Consider the following 18,588-nt stretch of genomic DNA (forward strand, 5'->3'; position numbering starts at 1 on the left):
AGTTTAAAGGTGGATATTTATCCTGGGATTTACCAAAGCTACCACTTTTCAATATAAGGGCGCAGATCCAACTCAAAAGCAAACGTGGTCCGTGGCTGGGTATGCAGATGCCAGTACGAATCCGCAATCTACAATGAATCAGCAACCATAAGAAGACGGCCAAAGTTGGAAAAAGTGAGTCACTTACAGCATCGGGATTCAGCTTCGCGTCTTCGTGCTCGAACACCCAAGCCTTGGTACGAGGGATATCAATAACGCCATCAATAATGGCATGCGACACGTGAATACCTTGGGGCCCGAATTCACGTGCTAGCGATTGAGCAAGTGCTCGAAGTGCAAACTTGCCCGCTGCAAACGCAGCAAAGTTAGGTGACCCTCTCACACTAGCAGTGGCACCTGTGAAAATCAGAGTTGGCGGATGAGCGGCCGAGGCTTTTGCATTGAGGAGAAGTGGCAAGGCACGTTTGGCGAAATTAAATCCACCCTTCCTGTTTCATTGTTAGTATTTTATTTTATTTCAGATATGTAGATGAAGTGCGAAAATGAAGAATGAAGGATTGATATGCGGTGGGAAAAATTGAATTGTTACATACGCCTGGCCATCAAGGGCATTCGAAAAATCGTCTCCTGTCAATTCCAGGAAAGGTTTCCTCACAAAACCACCGCCTGGGTTAAATATAGCTGCTGCCACTGGAGAGCCAGGGAACTTCTTTTCGATTTGATCAAAGGCAGCATTGACGCTGTTGCTGTCGCTAACATCGGTACTGATACCGACTGCCTGGCCACCGCTGGAGTTAATCTGTTCAACAACAGGTGTGTAGTTGTCAGGGTTACGACCAAGAACCACCACGTTGTAGGATTGGGCAAAACGCCTAGCAATAGATGCGCCCTGAAACTGTGGTTAGTATATGGTCTTTATGAATGGTATTGGAAACGTACCGTTCCGGGACCGACACCAGCGATAATTGCAACTGCTTTGGAAGCCATATTCCAAGGTTCAATGTTTTTGGTGAATAAGTATCGGATGTTGAATTTTTATGTTGAAGGACCGGGGGTTAAATAGACAAAATATCCAGTTGAATTCTCGGGGTTTCATGGCTGCTTAGAAATGCGGCGGGGATGGATGATTGATCATCACGCACAGGGATGATATCATTTTGAGAAAATGAGACTGGTGTACGACTCCCGAGGTCTCAATGATATTTTGATTATCATATCTTCCGAGGTCATCATTATTGGCATTTCTGATGCAATTCTATCACTGTACGCACAGTAAAAAAGTGGACATTGGGATTGCATCAGCTTTCCTGCAGAATACGTAATTATATATGTCGATGAGTTGACATTCAACATATCTCTCTTTTTACCAGGGACTTCACAGCATGAAGCATGAGTCAACGGGTATGATCAGACCAGAAGCCTGAGTCTATCTCAGTTAAGCTTATTGACTGTACTTTAGAAAAAATACAAAATCAATTCATTGGATAACTACTGCACCTGTAGCCTGAGGCAACACAAATCTCTTATCGATAAGGATAAGCGTTCAATTTTCGAAAGCTTCGAAGTCGCATTTCTCCAATTCCTCTAATTCAACACAAAAATGGATAACCCAGACCCTTTACTCAGCGAACTATGCTCAATATGGTACGTTAAGACACCCAAACAAAATTACCCAAATGTTCCGCTCTAACAACCAACCCAAACAGCCATGTTAACCCCCCAAAATACCGCTGTCCACGCTGCTCAACCCGCACCTGCTCCCTCCCCTGCACAAGGCGCCACAAACTCTGGTCGCAATGCTCCGGCATCCGTGATCCAGCCGCCTACCTCAAGCGTAGCGAACTAGCCACCGAATCGGCCTTCGATCGCGACTTCAATTTTATCACGGGCGTTGAGCGCTCACTCGAGCGCGCCGATCGAGAGGTGGAGAATCGGGGAATTGATCTTGCGCGCGGACAGCTTCCCACCGGTGGCGATGGAGATGATGCGCAAGAGACCGGACCTGGTCGGAAGAGAAAGATTCCGCAGCAGGGTCTTGTGAAGGGTGAAGCTGGATTTTTGCGCCGTGCGGAGGCTGGTGCTGTTACGGTGATTCGGGCGCCGAGGGGAATGTCGAGGAATAAGTTGAATAACTCGCGATGGCATCCGAAGTAAGTTTCGGTGATAATGTTGGTAGGAATACTGCTAACTAGGCTTCAGGCACAAGTGTCTTAGTTGGTGCGTTGAATGGATTTCTGCGACTGGGGAGAAGGTTTTGAAGAATTGTTTGGAGGGTCAGGCTATTGCTGAGGCTTATGATCGGGGATTTCCGCAGCCTAAACAGGAGAAACTGGATCTTGAATCGTCGAAGGACGAGAAACCGCTGCAGGAGGGTGATGCAGCGCAGGATTCGGCGGATACAGCGTCCGCTGCTACGCCGGTGAATGCTACCGAGTCTACAGAAGGGCTATCAGCACAACCATCTGCATCGGAACCAGTCGATCCTTCTGCAGAAACAGCGGAAGAGAAATCACAAAACCTACCAATTGGCCCGCATCGTGGTCTATACTTCTACCTCCATCGTCCACGAACGACCGTCAAGAAGCCCGTCTTGGTACCGCTGGCGCCATTAATGACACTAGCAGCGGCACTGCGGGAACGGACAGTCATGGAATTCCCAACAATATATGTGCTGCCAGACTCTCCGGAAACACTACTTGCAGAGAAGGATTCATCTACGTTTGTCCTGGAAGAAGAATACATACGCATTGTTGGTCCAGAAGCAGCCGCGGAGAAGTTGGAAACTGAGCAGCACGAGACTGATGCTGAAGCCTCCGGGTTGCCTGGATCCTCAGTTGATCTGCAGAATGTGGACGAGAACAAGGTGTTGGAGGTGTTGAAGCAGGATCTCTTTGAGCCGGAAACATGAGGACCTTGAAGGCTTTCATATTCGAGAGGGCTACGAACTGTACCATAGAATATATAAAAAGATTTTTTATCAGTATCCCAATCACCAAGACTACATCTGGTTCAAAATTGAACAAGTCCCTCAGGCATCAAAGTTAGCCTTACAAACTGGGCCTGGTGAAGCTCGGACCATCCCCATAATGTAGAGCGATTTTTCAAAATTTTTTGTCCACTTTCACATCAAAGTGACTATTTTGCACTAAAAAGAGGTCGGAGAGTATGTAGATAGTAGAAATAGAAGTGAGATTAGAATTAGACTAGATAGATCCGAGTCGGAGACGGGCGTTCGGCGGTACACAGTGGGGACCAGTGGATAGTTAGTTCAGGCGCTATTTGGGTGGGGCCTCTCGGGGCTTGCCGCGCCCGCACCAGTGCCGGGGGCAGTTGACTGGGGACCCACGCTAAACCAGACTCCCGAAGTCATGCCCCAACCTTTGGAAGGGACAGCACTCCCCGAGACCCAGTTGGTTCCAATATTTCAAAATTAGGGGTCTGCGGCCTGGGCTAGACGTCAATTGGGGCCACGCCAAAACTGGTGACTGGTGAGGCATTCTAGCCAGTTAGTTATTTCAGTACGTAGCGAATCGATCCAGGAGTGATACAATGCTAGCGAGATTGGACGTTTAACACTCGATCGATAGGACAGGAGACCTGTACCATGAAAGAGTTAATAAAATTGATCCTCAAGATCAATACAAACTTCAACGCTAAAATAACTCGAAAATCAGGTAGGTGGGTATGGAACTAAATCACAAAAAATGAGACTCCAATAAAATGCAGCATATGAACCATCAACTCCGAATAAATCAACTCCCGCAAAACCATGCAAATCATCAGAATATGTCAAGAATCATTAAACTCCAGAATGCAAAAGATCATAAATCCCAGCCAATACTTTCTCGACCCCCTAACTTGAAGATCAACAACTGAAGCCGAATGGCTGGTGATGATTTCCAGTCAAAGAATATGAACAAGCATCCGCTCTGGGCCAGCTAGACTCATGCAAAGCAGAACAAACTGCTCCTGCTGCATGGTTCAAAGTTAACTTTGTTAACTTTGTGTAGATCAAACTTATCATGACGAACTATCCGAATACGAGGTAGTTGAACTGTCTGAATCAGAAGCAGTTGGTAGGACGTCATTGGAAGTCTGTCTTTTGCCGATACCCTGGGAAGAGGGTGTGGCAGGCTCAGTGGGAATAAGATGATATCCCGGAGTAGGGGCAGTGTTCGGTTCAGTAGGAACCAGGCTCGGAACCGCAGGTCGAGCCCTGCTTTGACTCTGTGAAGAGAAGGTGGCAGGCTCGGTTGGGACAAGGTTCGGTCCCGAGGTAGGTACAGGGTTAGATTGAGCCCTACTGCTCTTCTGCGAAGAGGAGAATGTGGCACGTTCAGTGGGAACTGGTCCCGAAGCGGGTGCCACCTCTTCCCGAGCGGGCTCAGTCGCTTTCCGGAAGGGATTGTTGCTGGCCTTCGATTCAGTGGGTGACCTGTTCATCATCTCAGATCGACTAGGCTTCAAAGTGCGTCGACCCTGCTCCACAGCACGGAACAAAGCATTGAGATCATTGGGGTCCATAGATTGTAGTTTGTTCCTGGCTTCTTCTGACACATCGGAGAAAGCTTGCCAGCCCAATATCGCAGATTGTGCAGACACAGAAGTTTCTTCATCATATGGTGGATCAGTTCCATGGATCAGAGCTTGCATGAAGGAATCAGAAACGCTGGGTCGGCGGGGCATTTTCACAGGCTTAGACTTAGAACTGCCGCTTGTTGAGGCGACCTCCTCTTGTCGACGCTTCTGAGGACGAGGAGCCATAGCCGCGGCATTGGGACCTTCGCCCACGTGCTTACGGATCTTGTAGTATACAAGACCGAGAATGGCCGCCAAAGCTTGGTGGGCCGCCTCCGGAAACCGACGGACAGCTTCAGCACGTGTAATTTCGTAATCACTGGCATCACTTGAGTCGCTATCATTGGCAAACATGTCTGCATGCATGCGACTCCAGCTCTGATAACCTTCAATTTTGTAGAATTCGGCAAGTTCGACCAGGCGATGAACTGAGACGTTAGTTATTGGATATCTAAAGTTTATCAGTAATATTATGCTTACCTCTGCTAGGCTTCTTGAGGCACCAAAATCGCCAAACTGTGCGAGGGAAATAATGTGGATATTTCAGAGAGCCATCCACAAAGATAGGAACAGGGTTGATATTGGCGTGTATTGTCAGGGCGAGAGAGTTGAAACGAATACGTTCCATGGAATCAAATCGAGAGTCCATGCGAGACTCCAAGGAATCAATCCGAGAGTTCACAGAATCAAATTTAGAATTCATGCGAGACTCCAAGTCATCAAATCGAGTGTCCATGGAATCAAATCGAGTTTCCAAAGTATGAGATCGAGACTCCAAATACTCAATCCGTCGCGAGAGCTGATTAGTAGTGATTTGAAGATCGCTGATCAGTGCAGTATCAGAGCGAATTCGATCCACATCTTTCTGTAACCGATCAACATCTGTGCGAAGAGCGATAACGTTCAAGTCGATGCGATGGCAGGTAGCGTTCTGGTTGGAGAATTCACGTCGAATATGATCATCTTCACGGTTTCGGCGGTCGACATAGGCATCTTTTGTCATGAGACTGGATCGGAGCTCAAGGACGCGCGAGTCCAGTTGGTTGACACGGTCATGGAGATTGATGAGCGACGGTTCCGACCCGAGTGGTGTGTGTTCTCCGACAGATAGGCGTGGCGACATGGAGAGGGAGGTGCTGGAGGCGGTGGATAAACTCCTTTCAAGACTGGTCATGGTGGACATGGTGCTTTTATTGTTAATCGTCCTTTGTTATGTATGCCTTCGGAAGCAAGTCTTTCAGATCATGGCGAGCGGTGGTATTGGTATTATGGGGCGGGTGTGTGTGAGAGGGAGAAGAAAGGGCGAGGCAAAAAAGGGAAGGGGGCCGCATTTCCGGCATTACACCTTCTGACCAACCTACTGTCACACCGAATCATTACACGCCACGACCTGTATGGCTCATGACTGTGCGGTTATTCTAAACTGAATGATTCCGTTGATATGATTTCTTCATTTTCTATGATGACCGAAATAATTTCTTACTGAATGTTCTGCTATTCAAGGTGTCGTTGTGGGAGAATGGAATAGAATACCTAAATACTTGAATGTGACCATACGAATACCTATGCACAGGTGCCTGTGTTCAGACAAGCCTGCATGCATTAGTCTTTATTAGCGTCTGTTACATGCATCCACCCTTGACTCAATATCCAATGATCATCGATTCCAACCCTTCGCCACTTCTTGGCTGCGAAACACAGATCCAATCAAGCTCGACTGCTATATTTTGCCCTTTTCGCGCTGACCGACCAGGCTGACCCGCATCAAGTGTCGTCACCAGTATCCTGATTTAGCACTTTGTGAACTCCATACACTTATGGACATCTAAGATTACATTTAGGGTCTGGGAAATGTCATTTAAATAGCCTTTTTAAATTCAACACAAGTCCAAGAAAAATAGCCATATTTTCCGGTCATTAGCAATTTCGATTCTCGTATACAATGATCCTGCTTGTGCAGCCCAATCAGGCCAGAACGGTAGCGCGCGGGGTCAGATTGAAATTGCCAGCCTTCATTGTTTCGGCCTGCACTTGTCTGATTTGTCTTGATTGGCTTGCTGATCTGTGGGTTCTCGAGAATCATTCATTAAATTCTTTGTCAGGCTGCAAATAAACCAGACAACCAAAATATCCCAAATTCGAAAGAAACCTCAGTCAAGGCTTTTACTGGGCGGTTTCCTGAATTTCTTTGGCAGCAAATACTTCATAAATATGATTACTGGACAGGATAAACCGTAACTTATTCATTGTGCCATTTATTTGCTGAAACCTTTGCGGGCCGCGGCAAAAGGATCCGAGCAAAGTGGAAGTATAGATCCGCTGGTCAGAAAGCTGGCATGTGTTGGCATGGCCATGGCAATCAATGTAGATTTCAATTCCGAAGCTGCGTGTATTTCAGTATCTATTATGAATTTCCTATTCGATGTTCTCTGCATTTTAGAAAGATGGGGGACCATCTTGCAGACCCTAATCAGGAAACCGCGGAGCCCTAAGTCGAGGTTGCGTTGCGACTTCCGTAAATGAGAAACCAGACAACAAATCGTGATTGAGAGGAAAGCAGGATGATCCACGGTCTTGAGCTTCGTGCGTGTGTATTATCCCATTGCAGCCGGCCATCATGAAGCGAGACGTCCCATACCTAGGCATCTTGAGCCTCGCATGTATCTTATTCTTTGCTCTAGTTTCGGCGCAATCCGACTCGAAAGTCAACGCATCGTTAGTGACTGCAAGCAAGAAAAATCCCAAGGAATGCGATTGTTACACTGTATCTGGTACTGACCCAGGGTACTTCCAACACTACAAGCTTTGGGACTTTCGATCCGTTCCTCTGAGGCAACTTGATACGGCGCCACCAGAACCGGAGGAACACGAAGACGAATGGACAGACTTGGTGGATGCAGGTGACGATTATTATGAGGATGATGATGACGAGGAGGCCGGGGACAATCAGAATCCACAGGAAGACTCTCTCTTCTTTTACAAAACCGCATTCGACGAGGACTGGGTCAGCCAAGGATGGCACCGTCCCGGAAGCCCCAAAGCACCAGTGACCATGGTCAATTCCAAACGAAACGTCTTTATCACTCGAGATCACGAAGACGATGACCCGGAGGCAACGTACCTCGTCTTGCGCACCGTCCGCCATCCCCACTTCACATCCACCGCTGAGATCGAGACCCGCGTGCACAACATCTTCCGCTGCTCCCTGCGTATTCGTCTTCGAATTTTGCCGGCCAGCATGCAAATAGCGCAGCCCCCTTCAGATCAACGGCAGCCACCACCGGATCCAAACCAGTCTCCTACACCAGCCATCAACAATGAGCCCATCTTCGGCAACACAACTTCGCCTTTACCTCAAGATACAATGGAACCTCCTTCCGGTGCCTGCGTGGGCGTCTTTACCTATCACGCAAAAAACTGCGAATCTGACATTGAGATCCTGACAAGCGACCCCATCAATCGAGTCCGATACGCCAACCAGCCGGACTACGATCCCGTTACAGATCGCATGATCCCAGGTGCAGCAACAATCGCAGACCTTGAAGTTCCATGGACTTCCTGGTCAACTCATCGTCTGGACTGGCTCGGCGATCGATCCCGTTGGTATGTAAACAATAAACTTGAAGAAGTCAAGTCCTACCGCGTGCCCAATCTGCAAAGTCGACTTGTGATCAATCTCTGGAGTGACGGCGGATCCTGGACGGGCGACATGCACATCGGGGACAAGATATTCCTTGGAATTGAATATATCGAGTTGGCATATAACCAGTCTTCGGATGGGAATGACGCGGCTGATTTTCCTCCGGAGAAAAATCATGGTGGGCATCAGCGGCCTTTTGTTGATACAGCTGGTGTTGCGGTTGACGATTCCGCAGAGAATTTCGGGAATGAGAGCGAGATTGTTACTGGAGCCACTGCGAAGAAAAAGTCTTGCAAGAAGGGGAAGAAGGGTCGCAAGTGTCGGAAGAAGAAAAAGCATGGAAAGCATCGCAAGCCTGGGAAGGGAGGCAAAAACACCGAGCCAAGATGCCGGCGTGTTTGCAATATTGATGAGCTTCAGTTTGCCTCGAAGAACTGATGTGTATATGCTTAGCTGAGTTGGCCTTTTCCTATAGATAGCTCTTTTGTTAGCCCGGTAGGCGCTTATTGGTTGGGCTTCGGTGATTAGTATTATTAGACAAATAATTGCATGACCTTGATGCTTCAGCTCTCAGATGTAGATTCAAAGAATTCTAATTTCATGTTCTTATATTAAAATCTTGAAATCGGAAGACAAAGGCAGAAGAAATCAAAATATCAACCTTATTATGCGACATATAGAGACTTCAAAACAGTAACAATGGGGTATCATTTGCATTCGTCCAGGCATAATTTCAAAAAGGAAAACAAAGAGAGAAATCTGAACCGATGCGAACGCATGACTATGAAGCCGCCCTTTTTTATTCTAGTTCGCCATGCACGCCAGAAAATAGACATAAAAACACACATAAACGCCGGTTGCGGTGGAAAACGGTTCAGTATTGGCACAGTAGAAGTGGATGTGGATGTGAAGGTGTAGGAGGTCAGGGAGAAAAATGATGGCGTTTCGAAGACAAATGTACAGCTCCAGTAAGTGCTAGGAGTGTTTCATGGGTCGGAGTTGTGATGTAAGGGTGAATTAATCATGTATAGGTTCGGTTGAAAGGTAGGAAGCCAGGTGATGAATCGTCGGATATGGGATCAGAGTCGAACAGCTCCGGTCTTATCGATCGGACTGAACTCGCCATGAAGGCCACCATTCATGATCTCTGCCACGATCTTTTTTCGCAATAATGCAGTATCATTAGCTCCAAATGCCGTGGGCTCGATATTTAAGGCAACTGCCTTCGCATTTGTCAAAAGAAAGACGCCGCAATCGCTGCCATTATCTTGGAAAGATGAAACCGAAGGGAGGAAACTCCACTCGGAGTCAACAAACTTCGCTCCAAGCTCTCCATGCAGCCAAGTTTTGATCATTTTCATTTGGCGTACCCCACGTCCTCCCAGGGAATCAAAGTATTCAATTGTTCGATCCAACGGTCGAACTACCAGCAGAGTCCAATGACTGGATTCATGGACAGGAATAAAGACTGTATCAACTTCTAACAGCCCCTCGCCATTAATTTTGGCCCGTTTGGCCCATCGACGCACGCCGTCATATCCCTTATCTCGAAGGCTGGAATAGAAGAAGCTATTGAAAGCATGATACCGAGGTCGCTCATTTGGAGCCGCGTTTCCTGCCGATTGTTGCAGATATTGCAATATCACGGAAAGGTAGGAATTAATCATCTCATCGTTGAGCCAGGCAAGCGGTTTATAGCAAGTTGCAATGTCTCTCTGGTATAAGTCATCACCGGAGAGAGTCCGGGCCACCGCGCCGGAACTGTTCATGGCTCTTGTAACCCTATCAACCCAGTCCCACGACAACGGGCGCACACATTCTCCCTGAGGTCTGATTCTTGCCGGGCGCCCTGCTTCGCCTTCTTCTGCGATTCTTTTTCGCTCCCGCTTCTCCCATTCTGACGCATAGATTGATGCTGTGCGGTTGATCGGAAGTGGCTTTTTTTGAGGATGAACCAATTGTACAGCGGAGACAGGTCGACCAAAAGGGAACTTTTCGTAGGTCATGGATTGCTGCGCCCATGGATCCTCGATGTCCATGAGGTCCTCGTGTACGTCATCTTGCCTCTGTTGTATAATGGTCAGAGAATGCGGGGCTTGGGCGGGCGCTAGTATCGATGCTCTCGGTCGTCTTGCTGGGCGAAGGTGAGACCCAAGATCGGTGTGCAGTTCCGGTATGGAGGGAACGTCGATCTCCATACGATCGAGCTCCTGTGTTGGTACATCGTCCTCCACGCGCTCGATTGGCGCAAGTCGCGGGGATAAAGAAGGTGATGAGGGGAATGCGCCGGGAAGGGGCAGAGAGGGCACTTCTATCGTGGAAATAACGTTGAGCATTCACCAATGCCATTGTTTCTGAATATGGTGCATACCTTTGGAGTCCTCCTTTGTAGGCGATTGCCAGGCCCTGCTAGCTTGGAGCTGGTTCTCGGGAGCAACAGAGACAGTCGCATCTTTTGAGGAAGTCGTCGATGGCTTACGCCAGAATGAAAGGGAGAAGATGTTGTAATTCTTCATGGCGGCGGTTCACTCGCTATCACTATCACGTCGGAAAGGCGATGGCTGGGATGATGAAAGCAAGTTGCCGATGCGAGTGACAGGGTTAAGCCGAAAGAAGAAGGATGGGATGTAAGCAGAAGACAAGAAATTTGGGAATACCAGGAATTTCCATCCTCAACGAGCGACCACAGTCGACTTGCGAGAGAGTTGTAAATTGGGAACAATCGCGGCGCGCTTGCTGCATCATCGGGAACATTGCTGACTAAGTTGGTCTAACCACATCAGGCAAAAATAGTTTATGCAGGGCAAACTATACCAAGCCCTTCCGCGATAAACAACAAGTCCGCTAGACATTATGGTGACTATGCTGAGCTAGTAGTCATTCCTTTATGCTGATTTAGATTGTAAATTGATGTCATGGGATATCGAGATGAAGTCCGTTAATGGTACTTCGAGTAGCATTCGCACTAATAGTCCAAGCCTCCACACCACCCCTACAGGCTATAGGTCTTATCACAGCTTTCAGTCTTCTCTCTCGTGAAAGCTGAAAAATCTCAATACTCACCCTCCCATTTGTTTTTTAATAAAATATTGATAACTGTGCGGATATATATTTCTCACACCCATACTTATATGGTACATGTATGTATACAGTATCTCAAAGCTCCCAGGTGCCAGGACACATAGAGCGTTTATGAAGTCCCAGCTACCAGATATTCAGTTGTGAACCCTTCTGATTAGACGATGATCGGATTCACAAGTCTTTCCTTGGTCAGTAAACTTTTGTTACGGATGCTCCAGGCGATATAATTCTCTGTGCCCTGGAGTTTCAGAATGATAACTTTATACATCCGGCTGATTGGCGAGGGTCGACGCCATCCGGAACCCAAGAGGAGAATTCCCGTAGGTATCAGGCATAGTATCAAAGAGGCAACAGCAGCGACCATCTCCAGGCACAACAGGATTATGCGTCCAATTTGGTCGAGTGGATTGAGAGTCTGCCAAAACCGATAGAACCGCCCAGCGATACACGATATCAGCAATATGGGGAGAATGGAGAAAAATATAGAGCGGGAATATGGGACCTCAGAGCGCGGATTTGGTATCATGCATACCTATGTAGATGTTCCGTGATCAGTTGACATTGCGGTTAGTGTATGAAGAGGCCTTTCATACTTCGGGGCAGATGGTGCAGGCTTTAACCGACTTTCTTTGTTGAATCAATTATTTAATAGTTCAATAGTGGCCACGTTAACGGAGCCATGGTTTGGCGCTGTCATTGATATACAGAAGTAGATGTCTTGACGTCATACACAGGAGAAGTTCAAATTGCGGCCGAGTACCTCTTATCTTAGGCAAGCAATGAACTTTCTGAGGTGGAAAACATGAGAAATGTCTTCTACAGAATTCTCTATCGACTCGTCTTTCCTATCAGATGAGACTCTACATGAAGCGTATGAACTTGAGATTCAATCCAAAAACGGCGAGCCCGTTCGCTTCGGTGAGCTCGTCGCCGGTAAAGGAGATTCGGTCACTACAGTGGTCATCTTTGGTGAGCGTCGACTTCCTTTTGTGTTTATGAAGTTGCCCATATTCTGACAAACTTGGAAACTATCAGTGAGACACTTTTTCTGCATCTATGACCAAGATTATGTTCGATCTCTCAGTGCACAGATGACGCATAAGATACTCGACACGATACCAAATCATGCCAAACCGGCACAGGTTATAATAATCGGTTGTGGTGATCACTCTCTTATCGGGCCATATATGGAAGAAACCTCCGATGCCTTTCCCATCTACACCGATCCGACAGCAAAGATATACGAGCAGCTGGAGATGAAGAGGACCTGGACTGGGTTCACTGAACCACCACCGTACTCATTGGAATCTTTCCCTAGTGCTTTATATAGGGATCTTAAGCAGAGATGGAAACGCGGATGGTCTGCACTTCTGGGCGGCCCCGCAGACCAGCAAGGAGGAGAATGGGTTTTCCAGCGAGGAAGATTGAAATATGCACATCGTATGCAGGGTGCAAGTGATCATTTAACAGCGGATCGTTTGCTCGATATCTTGACAGTGGATCAAGAAGAAAAAGATGCATTCGATGAAGGGAAATTGGGCGGATCGTATTGAGGTATTTTGATCATAGGTATTTTACCATACGAAGCTCTGGTTATCCCGTGTCAAATAATTGTAAGTGGCTGTGCCCAATGAAAGGGGACACAGCCAGACCTAAGAATACAGGTCGCTATGTACATGCGCAACCCGAATTATGTCCTTAAGAAGTTCGTTTCCACTGAGCTGAATCGATCCCGAGCAGTGGCCAAAATGCGCGAGTGGATGCGAAAACCCAACATCCATGCGATGTAGCTAGAGAGGAACCCCTAGTCCAATCATTTCGAAAACAGGGGGTGCCACATTGATGACGACCCACGGGATCCCTAGAATTGTGCAATTAGTTTGATATTCGCTAGAGTACCAAGGGACAAGACATACCGGCGTAAACAACTAGCTTTGTGACAACCTCCACATCGTACCGCACACGGGGCTTCTTGATCTGGGAGAACAACTCCTTCTCGTCCGCCCGGGATGTTTCATATTCGGGTGGTGGAAGTGGCGAGGACCGGGGAATACCGCCATCGGCCTCTACGGCAGTCGATTGTGGGCTCCCTCTACCCATCATGTGCTCATACTCATCTACTGTAGTTGTCTTTCTAAACACGAGAGGAGACCCGTTGGGCTTGTTCTCTCCGTCGGCGGGCGAGTCACGGTTGCTGCCGGACTGGCTTTCACGTCGGCGTTTCTCGCGGTAAGCCAGAGTCTCGTAAGCATCAGCTTCAGACTGAGGACCGATTGAGACGGCCCGCCGACGCGGGTGCCGCATGGTGGTGATGAGACCAGGGATTTCTGAAAAGTTGGGAAGCACGTCGTGGTCCTTCAAGTTGGAAGGGACGGTTGTATATTGGCTATTATCTGTCAGGATATTTTTATGAGAGTTGCTAGCGGTTCTCACTTACGATGCGGTGGTGAAAAATCTCCGAGGTAGGAGAAGTCCAAGTTTCTCCAAGCTGCGGAAGACGGGAGGTAGAATGCGAAGTAGCGTGGGCTTTGTGATCTCTCTCCATGCGAAGACACACAAAACTCCTACAACGAGACGAATCGCAGTCTTTGCCAAGCCAAGATCTTCATATCGGTATGGGATGGTCCCAGGAAGAGGTTCTGCCCAGGCGAGGCTAGACTGAGTGAAGTACCACGAGCCCACATCAACACCGAGTGTCACACCCGCGAAGGCAACACTGTCATCAAAGCAGGGGCATGAGTCCGCCGGTTCTGGATGGATGCGAACCAACACCAGAATGGCAATGGGAACAATCAGAATACCCTTCAGTGACGCCGACAGGATATAGTCGTCGAAAGCCGGGCCCCAGCTGAATTGGGCGAGACCGATCAATGCACCCATTATGGATCCAACAACCACATCAAGCATTCCATGCATACCACAGTAAAGCCGACCCAATACAATCGAGGTGACATAGAGGTATGTGACTGTCTGGAGGATCAAGCTTGTCTGCGGGCTAACGGTCGAGTCGGGGGAATTGAGCAGAGCGATCGCATACACGGCAACAGATACAGCGTTGGTAGAGTGTGTGGACGGGAAGCCGTATTCGAGGGCAGCGGATCCGGACATGGTGATGCGCTGTAAAGGCGGGGACAGCGGCCGAGGAAGACATAGCAAGTCCTTGATGAAGCCACTGAAGAACACACCAGCAGCGAGGATGTGCACTAATCTGTAATGGCATCACTGATTAGCCATGATTCTGGTCATGATCAGTTCTGGGTAAGTACAAACATACCCACGACCTAGACTGGTGTGGCCACACCAGAAGAGGAACGGCAAAAAGACCATGAAGAATGTGTGGGTGCCCAGATTAGCTGTGAAGGCAAAGTATGAGTCCAGGGTCGGGGTGCGGACTTTCTCCTGCACCCACGCCAGATACGGGGTCTCATATCGGATTAAAGGTAGTAGTTTCTGTCGCGGCCAATAGCGCCAGAGGGGGAGTTGGTTGGAATCTGATCAGGTTGCAGCGACGGATTAGCAATCGTTGACCAGTTGAGAGAACATGCAGGGGTGCGCGAATAGTAGCATGAGTCTCATACAATGGTTCAAACTCCTGAGCCCTGCATCAGGCTGGTCTTTTGCGTCCTTTCCCATTGTGCGGTGTTATCGATCCGGATGCGATTGGCCCCCATACATGAACAGGTCGGTGCCTGCCGCTCAATTCAGGACGTCGAGGTTCAGCGCGATGACATAAGGAGTGGATAAAAGTTGGATTTGAAGTTCGAAGGGATGTATGTGGTTAGGTTCTCGTCTCTGGTGTTCAAAGCGCCAGGAGGTTTCGAGGTGTCGCGAAGATCACTTGTTACCGCGGCACAGCGGGTCTGCCCCATGTGTGGGCTTAGTCACTCAGGGGCCAAAGCTGAAGTATTTACTCCGATCATCCATGTATACCTGACAGAAATGAAGTTGCGAGGAATATGAAAAGATCTGTTAGTTTATCTCTCAAGCATGAAGGCTATTTTAGGCAGAATAACATAAGCTCAGGAAGATAGCTAATAGACAAAATAAGGAAATAGTACAAAATTTAGTCATTAGGTTTTAATCACCTTTTAAGGGAATAGAATTCACAATTGACATCCGTGTGGTCAAGTGGTGAACACTCCCACCAGCTAGCACTATATGTGATCCCAACAAGTTAGCCTGCAGGACTTGTATGGTGTTGTCAATTATTACTGGGAAACACCAACTTAGAGCAGACCTCCCCAAAGCGGCCAACAGAGGCGCAGGAGGGGTCCCTGGGGGGTTAGGTTTTTTTTGTATGATAGTTTTGATACATCTTATGTACTCGCTGAACCTGGATATATAGTTGTACTTGTTCCAAATCGAGTGGGGTGCGGAGTGGTACTGTCATTAATCGGTGACCTCGTCACGAGGGCGATGAAAAATAAGGCTGTTCCGATGGACCTCATAAGTACTCGCTGCAATTAGGCACAATTGAAAAGACCCGGAGTGGATCCTAGCTCTCGGCAAATAGCTTTTCACAACATTGAAAGTTAGTGTGATTCAGGTTCGACTACTTAGGTGTCTATCTTAAAATGCCGAGTTGTATGTAGCACGTCACCCTTTCCGGTCATATTGATTGCTCTTCATAACTGGAAAGACTGTATAGTAGGTCAGACCACATTTCCTTGCTCTCTGCATCATACTCCGGTATTTCATCCAATGCTACCTATTTTTTAAACATAAATATTCAGCAACTATTCCTTATTTAGGTCTAGTACGGTACTTCTTTCAATGTTTGCCAGGTCCATCACGTTACTAAGACTAAGGCACTTATCGAACCTTGAAAAAGAGTAAATTAACTAGGTAATTATTGCGCATAGAGTACTAAAACCTGGTTACTAGCAGTGTAAAAACCCGGCTTTTCGTTCTACCGACATGGATATTCAGGGTTTCCCCGCTTCATAAGTATGGGGTTCCCCACACTGACAAATGAAAACCCTTGAAGCTTAAGTATACGATTTCCGGTATCTAACTGGAACCGCGTGTGTAGATCCATAGAATATCGAAGGAAAAGCTCTTACCCTTGCGAATGTAAGGGGAAACATTTGATAGTATGTGCGCAAAAGAGATCCCCCGTCTTATTACCCCGCAAACCCCAGATGAAGCTCAGAAATTTTATATAAATTCTATCTAGATCCCCTAGGTAATATGGTAGCTCTATAGTGCTCAATCAATTTTGAGCTGATATTCATACCTCCTTGCGCCAATGCTCTCCTCTACCGGGACTGCAGCATTCTTTAGCTGCTTGTTCTTCGGAGCTGTCACAGCTCGTCACGCACAATGTACCGATAAATTTTTCAATTCTATCCTTCCTGAGGGTGCATCCATCATTGAAGCTGCCAAAATCCCCGCCGGGGGTAGTTTTGGCCAAGGCACCGCCGATACCGCATACCCTACCAATGCCACCAATTTACCCGCCTCGTGTGGGATCATTGTCAACGTGACATCTTCGCCAGTATCTGCCTATACATTTGGTTTGATTCTGCCCGATAATTGGAACCAACGGTTTATGGCTGTGGGGAACGGTGGTTTCGCGGGTGGAATCAATTGGGCCTCCATGAACAGTCTTATCCCATACGGATTTGCGACCATGTCCACCAACACCGGCCACAACTCCACAGTTCAGAACATGAACTGGGCCTTGAATAATGATGAATCTAAGAAGGACTGGGGCTACCGTGCATTGCATGGCTCCACCGTGATTGCCAAGCAAGTCACGGCCGCTTACTACAAGGACAAAATCTCATACTCCTACTACGCTGGCTGCTCGACAGGCGGCAAGCAGGGAATGAAGGAAGTCCAGCGCTTCCCAGAAGATTTTGATGGTGTTGTCGTCGGGCCTCCTGCTTGGTGGTCTACGCGCCAACAGGGCTGGCAAATGCGAATCAGTATGATCAATCTACCGGAGAATGCCACACACTACATCCACCCAGATCTGTTCCCAATCATTGGTCAAGAGGTCATGCGACAATGCGATAAATCCGACGGCATCGAAGATGGGATTATCACGGACCCCAAGAGTTGCAACTTTTACGCAGATGCTCTGCTCTGTACGTCCAGCAGCAACCGATCCGCGTGTCTTACTGCGCCCCAGATCCGCACTCTGGAAGCTCTATACAGACCTCTTGCCGACGTGAATGACACATGGATCTATCCGAACTTCGGTCTCGGATCCGAGGACCAAATGAGCAGCTCCTTTGGAAGCGTCGGAACAAATGCCCCCAGCCTTTTCGGTACAGAATACTTCGCCAACTACGTCCTAAACGACGCAAACTGGGACTGGCGCAACTTCGACTATAGCATTATTGAGCTTGCCGATGCTCTGAATCCTGGCGATACCAACGCAGACAACTTTGACCTGTCTGAGTTTCGTGCCCGCGGTGGTAAATTGCTTCATTATCACGGTCTTGCAGATGGTCTCATCCCTCCTGGAGCAAGTGAATACCTCTATCAACAATACCTCTTCACGATGACGGAGAAGAATCTTCCTTTGAATGATTTTTACCGATTCTTCTTGATTCCCGGTATGCAGCATTGTTCTGGATCGGTCAATGATGCCCCTTGGTACATTGGTGGTTTCCAGAGCCTGAATGATACAGTGGGAGTTCCTGGCTACCAGGACCGAGAGCATGATGTTGTTCGCGCGCTGATGGACTGGACCGAGAACGGTGTTCCTGTTGACAAGATTGTTGCGACAAAATTTAAGGACGATGACCCGTCCGAAGGCGTGGTGCGACAACGACCCCTTTGCCCATATCCAAAGAAGGCTGTTTATAAAGGCAAGGGGGATCTGGATGATTCAACCAGCTGGGACTGTCAGATGTAAAGCCAACAAAATTTGCCTTTGAGCAATGAAAAAAATGGCTTCTTTCACATGCATGTTTCTTGGATGATGCCTGCAGGATATGATAATATTATTGGTGAAAAGGTGGGGGTTTCTGATCTGAGCGAAACAAAGGTGATCCTAGCACACCCCACCTTGTCCTGTGGCGTCTTTCGACCTTGCGCCACGGCCGGTATACGCAGTACGCGAGTCAGAAGTTAGTATTCGGTGCATGACTTTGTCTCAGAGATCAACTTAGGTAAATCCTGTGATCATCAATTACCCCTCTACTCCTCTACCCCTCATGTTTCTTGATTAGAACAGCCCTGGATAGATCAGGCAATTTATCGAAATACAGATTTTCTTTAATCTAGGTCTAGATAAAGTCAATCTGTCAGGTTTTGATTCGGGAGGTAAAACCTTG

General features: G+C 47.8%; 8 protein-coding genes across 8 annotated transcripts; 4 read left to right on the top strand and 4 right to left on the bottom strand.

Moving 5' to 3' along the window:
* Positions 1-38: 38 nt before the first annotated feature.
* N7520_011426 (oxidoreductase, short chain dehydrogenase/reductase family) lies at positions 39-987 on the bottom strand (the record flags this gene model as incomplete). Its single annotated transcript, XM_057145359.1, has 4 exons — positions 39-128; positions 188-488; positions 594-889; positions 940-987. The coding sequence occupies 4 exons, from the start codon at positions 985-987 to the stop codon at positions 39-41; spliced, it is 735 nt and encodes a 244-aa protein (XP_056991113.1).
* A 613-nt stretch (positions 988-1,600) lies between these two features.
* Positions 1,601-2,908, top strand: N7520_011427 (zinc finger HIT domain-containing protein; the record flags this gene model as incomplete). Its single annotated transcript, XM_057145360.1, has 3 exons — positions 1,601-1,644; positions 1,707-2,150; positions 2,200-2,908. The coding sequence occupies 3 exons, from the start codon at positions 1,601-1,603 to the stop codon at positions 2,906-2,908; spliced, it is 1,197 nt and encodes a 398-aa protein (XP_056991114.1).
* Positions 2,909-4,020: 1,112 nt separating this feature from the next.
* N7520_011428 (uncharacterized protein) lies at positions 4,021-5,761 on the bottom strand (the record flags this gene model as incomplete). Its single annotated transcript, XM_057145361.1, has 2 exons — positions 4,021-5,006; positions 5,059-5,761. 2 exons carry the CDS (start codon positions 5,759-5,761, stop codon positions 4,021-4,023), a joined length of 1,689 nt encoding a protein of 562 aa, XP_056991115.1.
* Positions 5,762-7,195: 1,434 nt separating this feature from the next.
* Positions 7,196-8,656, top strand: N7520_011429 (glycoside hydrolase family 16 protein; the record flags this gene model as incomplete). Its single annotated transcript, XM_057145362.1, has 1 exon — positions 7,196-8,656. The coding sequence occupies one exon, from the start codon at positions 7,196-7,198 to the stop codon at positions 8,654-8,656; it is 1,461 nt and encodes a 486-aa protein (XP_056991116.1).
* A 641-nt stretch (positions 8,657-9,297) lies between these two features.
* On the bottom strand, positions 9,298-10,734 carry N7520_011430 (SUMO protease ULP1; the record flags this gene model as incomplete). Its single annotated transcript, XM_057145363.1, has 2 exons — positions 9,298-10,529; positions 10,590-10,734. The coding sequence occupies 2 exons, from the start codon at positions 10,732-10,734 to the stop codon at positions 9,298-9,300; spliced, it is 1,377 nt and encodes a 458-aa protein (XP_056991117.1).
* A 1,374-nt stretch (positions 10,735-12,108) lies between these two features.
* N7520_011431 (peroxiredoxin-like family protein) lies at positions 12,109-12,852 on the top strand (the record flags this gene model as incomplete). Its single annotated transcript, XM_057145364.1, has 2 exons — positions 12,109-12,268; positions 12,335-12,852. The coding sequence occupies 2 exons, from the start codon at positions 12,109-12,111 to the stop codon at positions 12,850-12,852; spliced, it is 678 nt and encodes a 225-aa protein (XP_056991118.1).
* A 237-nt stretch (positions 12,853-13,089) lies between these two features.
* N7520_011432 (phosphatase PAP2 family protein) lies at positions 13,090-14,932 on the bottom strand (the record flags this gene model as incomplete). The annotated part of the gene is made up of 5 exons (XM_057145365.1): positions 13,090-13,160; positions 13,216-13,685; positions 13,737-14,507; positions 14,574-14,790; positions 14,878-14,932. The coding sequence occupies 5 exons, from the start codon at positions 14,930-14,932 to the stop codon at positions 13,090-13,092; spliced, it is 1,584 nt and encodes a 527-aa protein (XP_056991119.1).
* A 1,615-nt stretch (positions 14,933-16,547) lies between these two features.
* On the top strand, positions 16,548-18,167 carry N7520_011433 (ferulic acid Esterase/Feruloyl esterase; the record flags this gene model as incomplete). The annotated part of the gene is made up of 1 exon (XM_057145366.1): positions 16,548-18,167. The coding sequence occupies one exon, from the start codon at positions 16,548-16,550 to the stop codon at positions 18,165-18,167; it is 1,620 nt and encodes a 539-aa protein (XP_056991120.1).
* Positions 18,168-18,588: the final 421 nt, after the last annotated feature.

Source organism: Penicillium odoratum (assembly GCF_028828045.1).
Source record: "Penicillium odoratum strain IBT 22623 chromosome Unknown utg000008l_segment0_segment0, whole genome shotgun sequence".
Taxonomy (NCBI): domain Eukaryota; kingdom Fungi; phylum Ascomycota; class Eurotiomycetes; order Eurotiales; family Aspergillaceae; genus Penicillium; species Penicillium odoratum.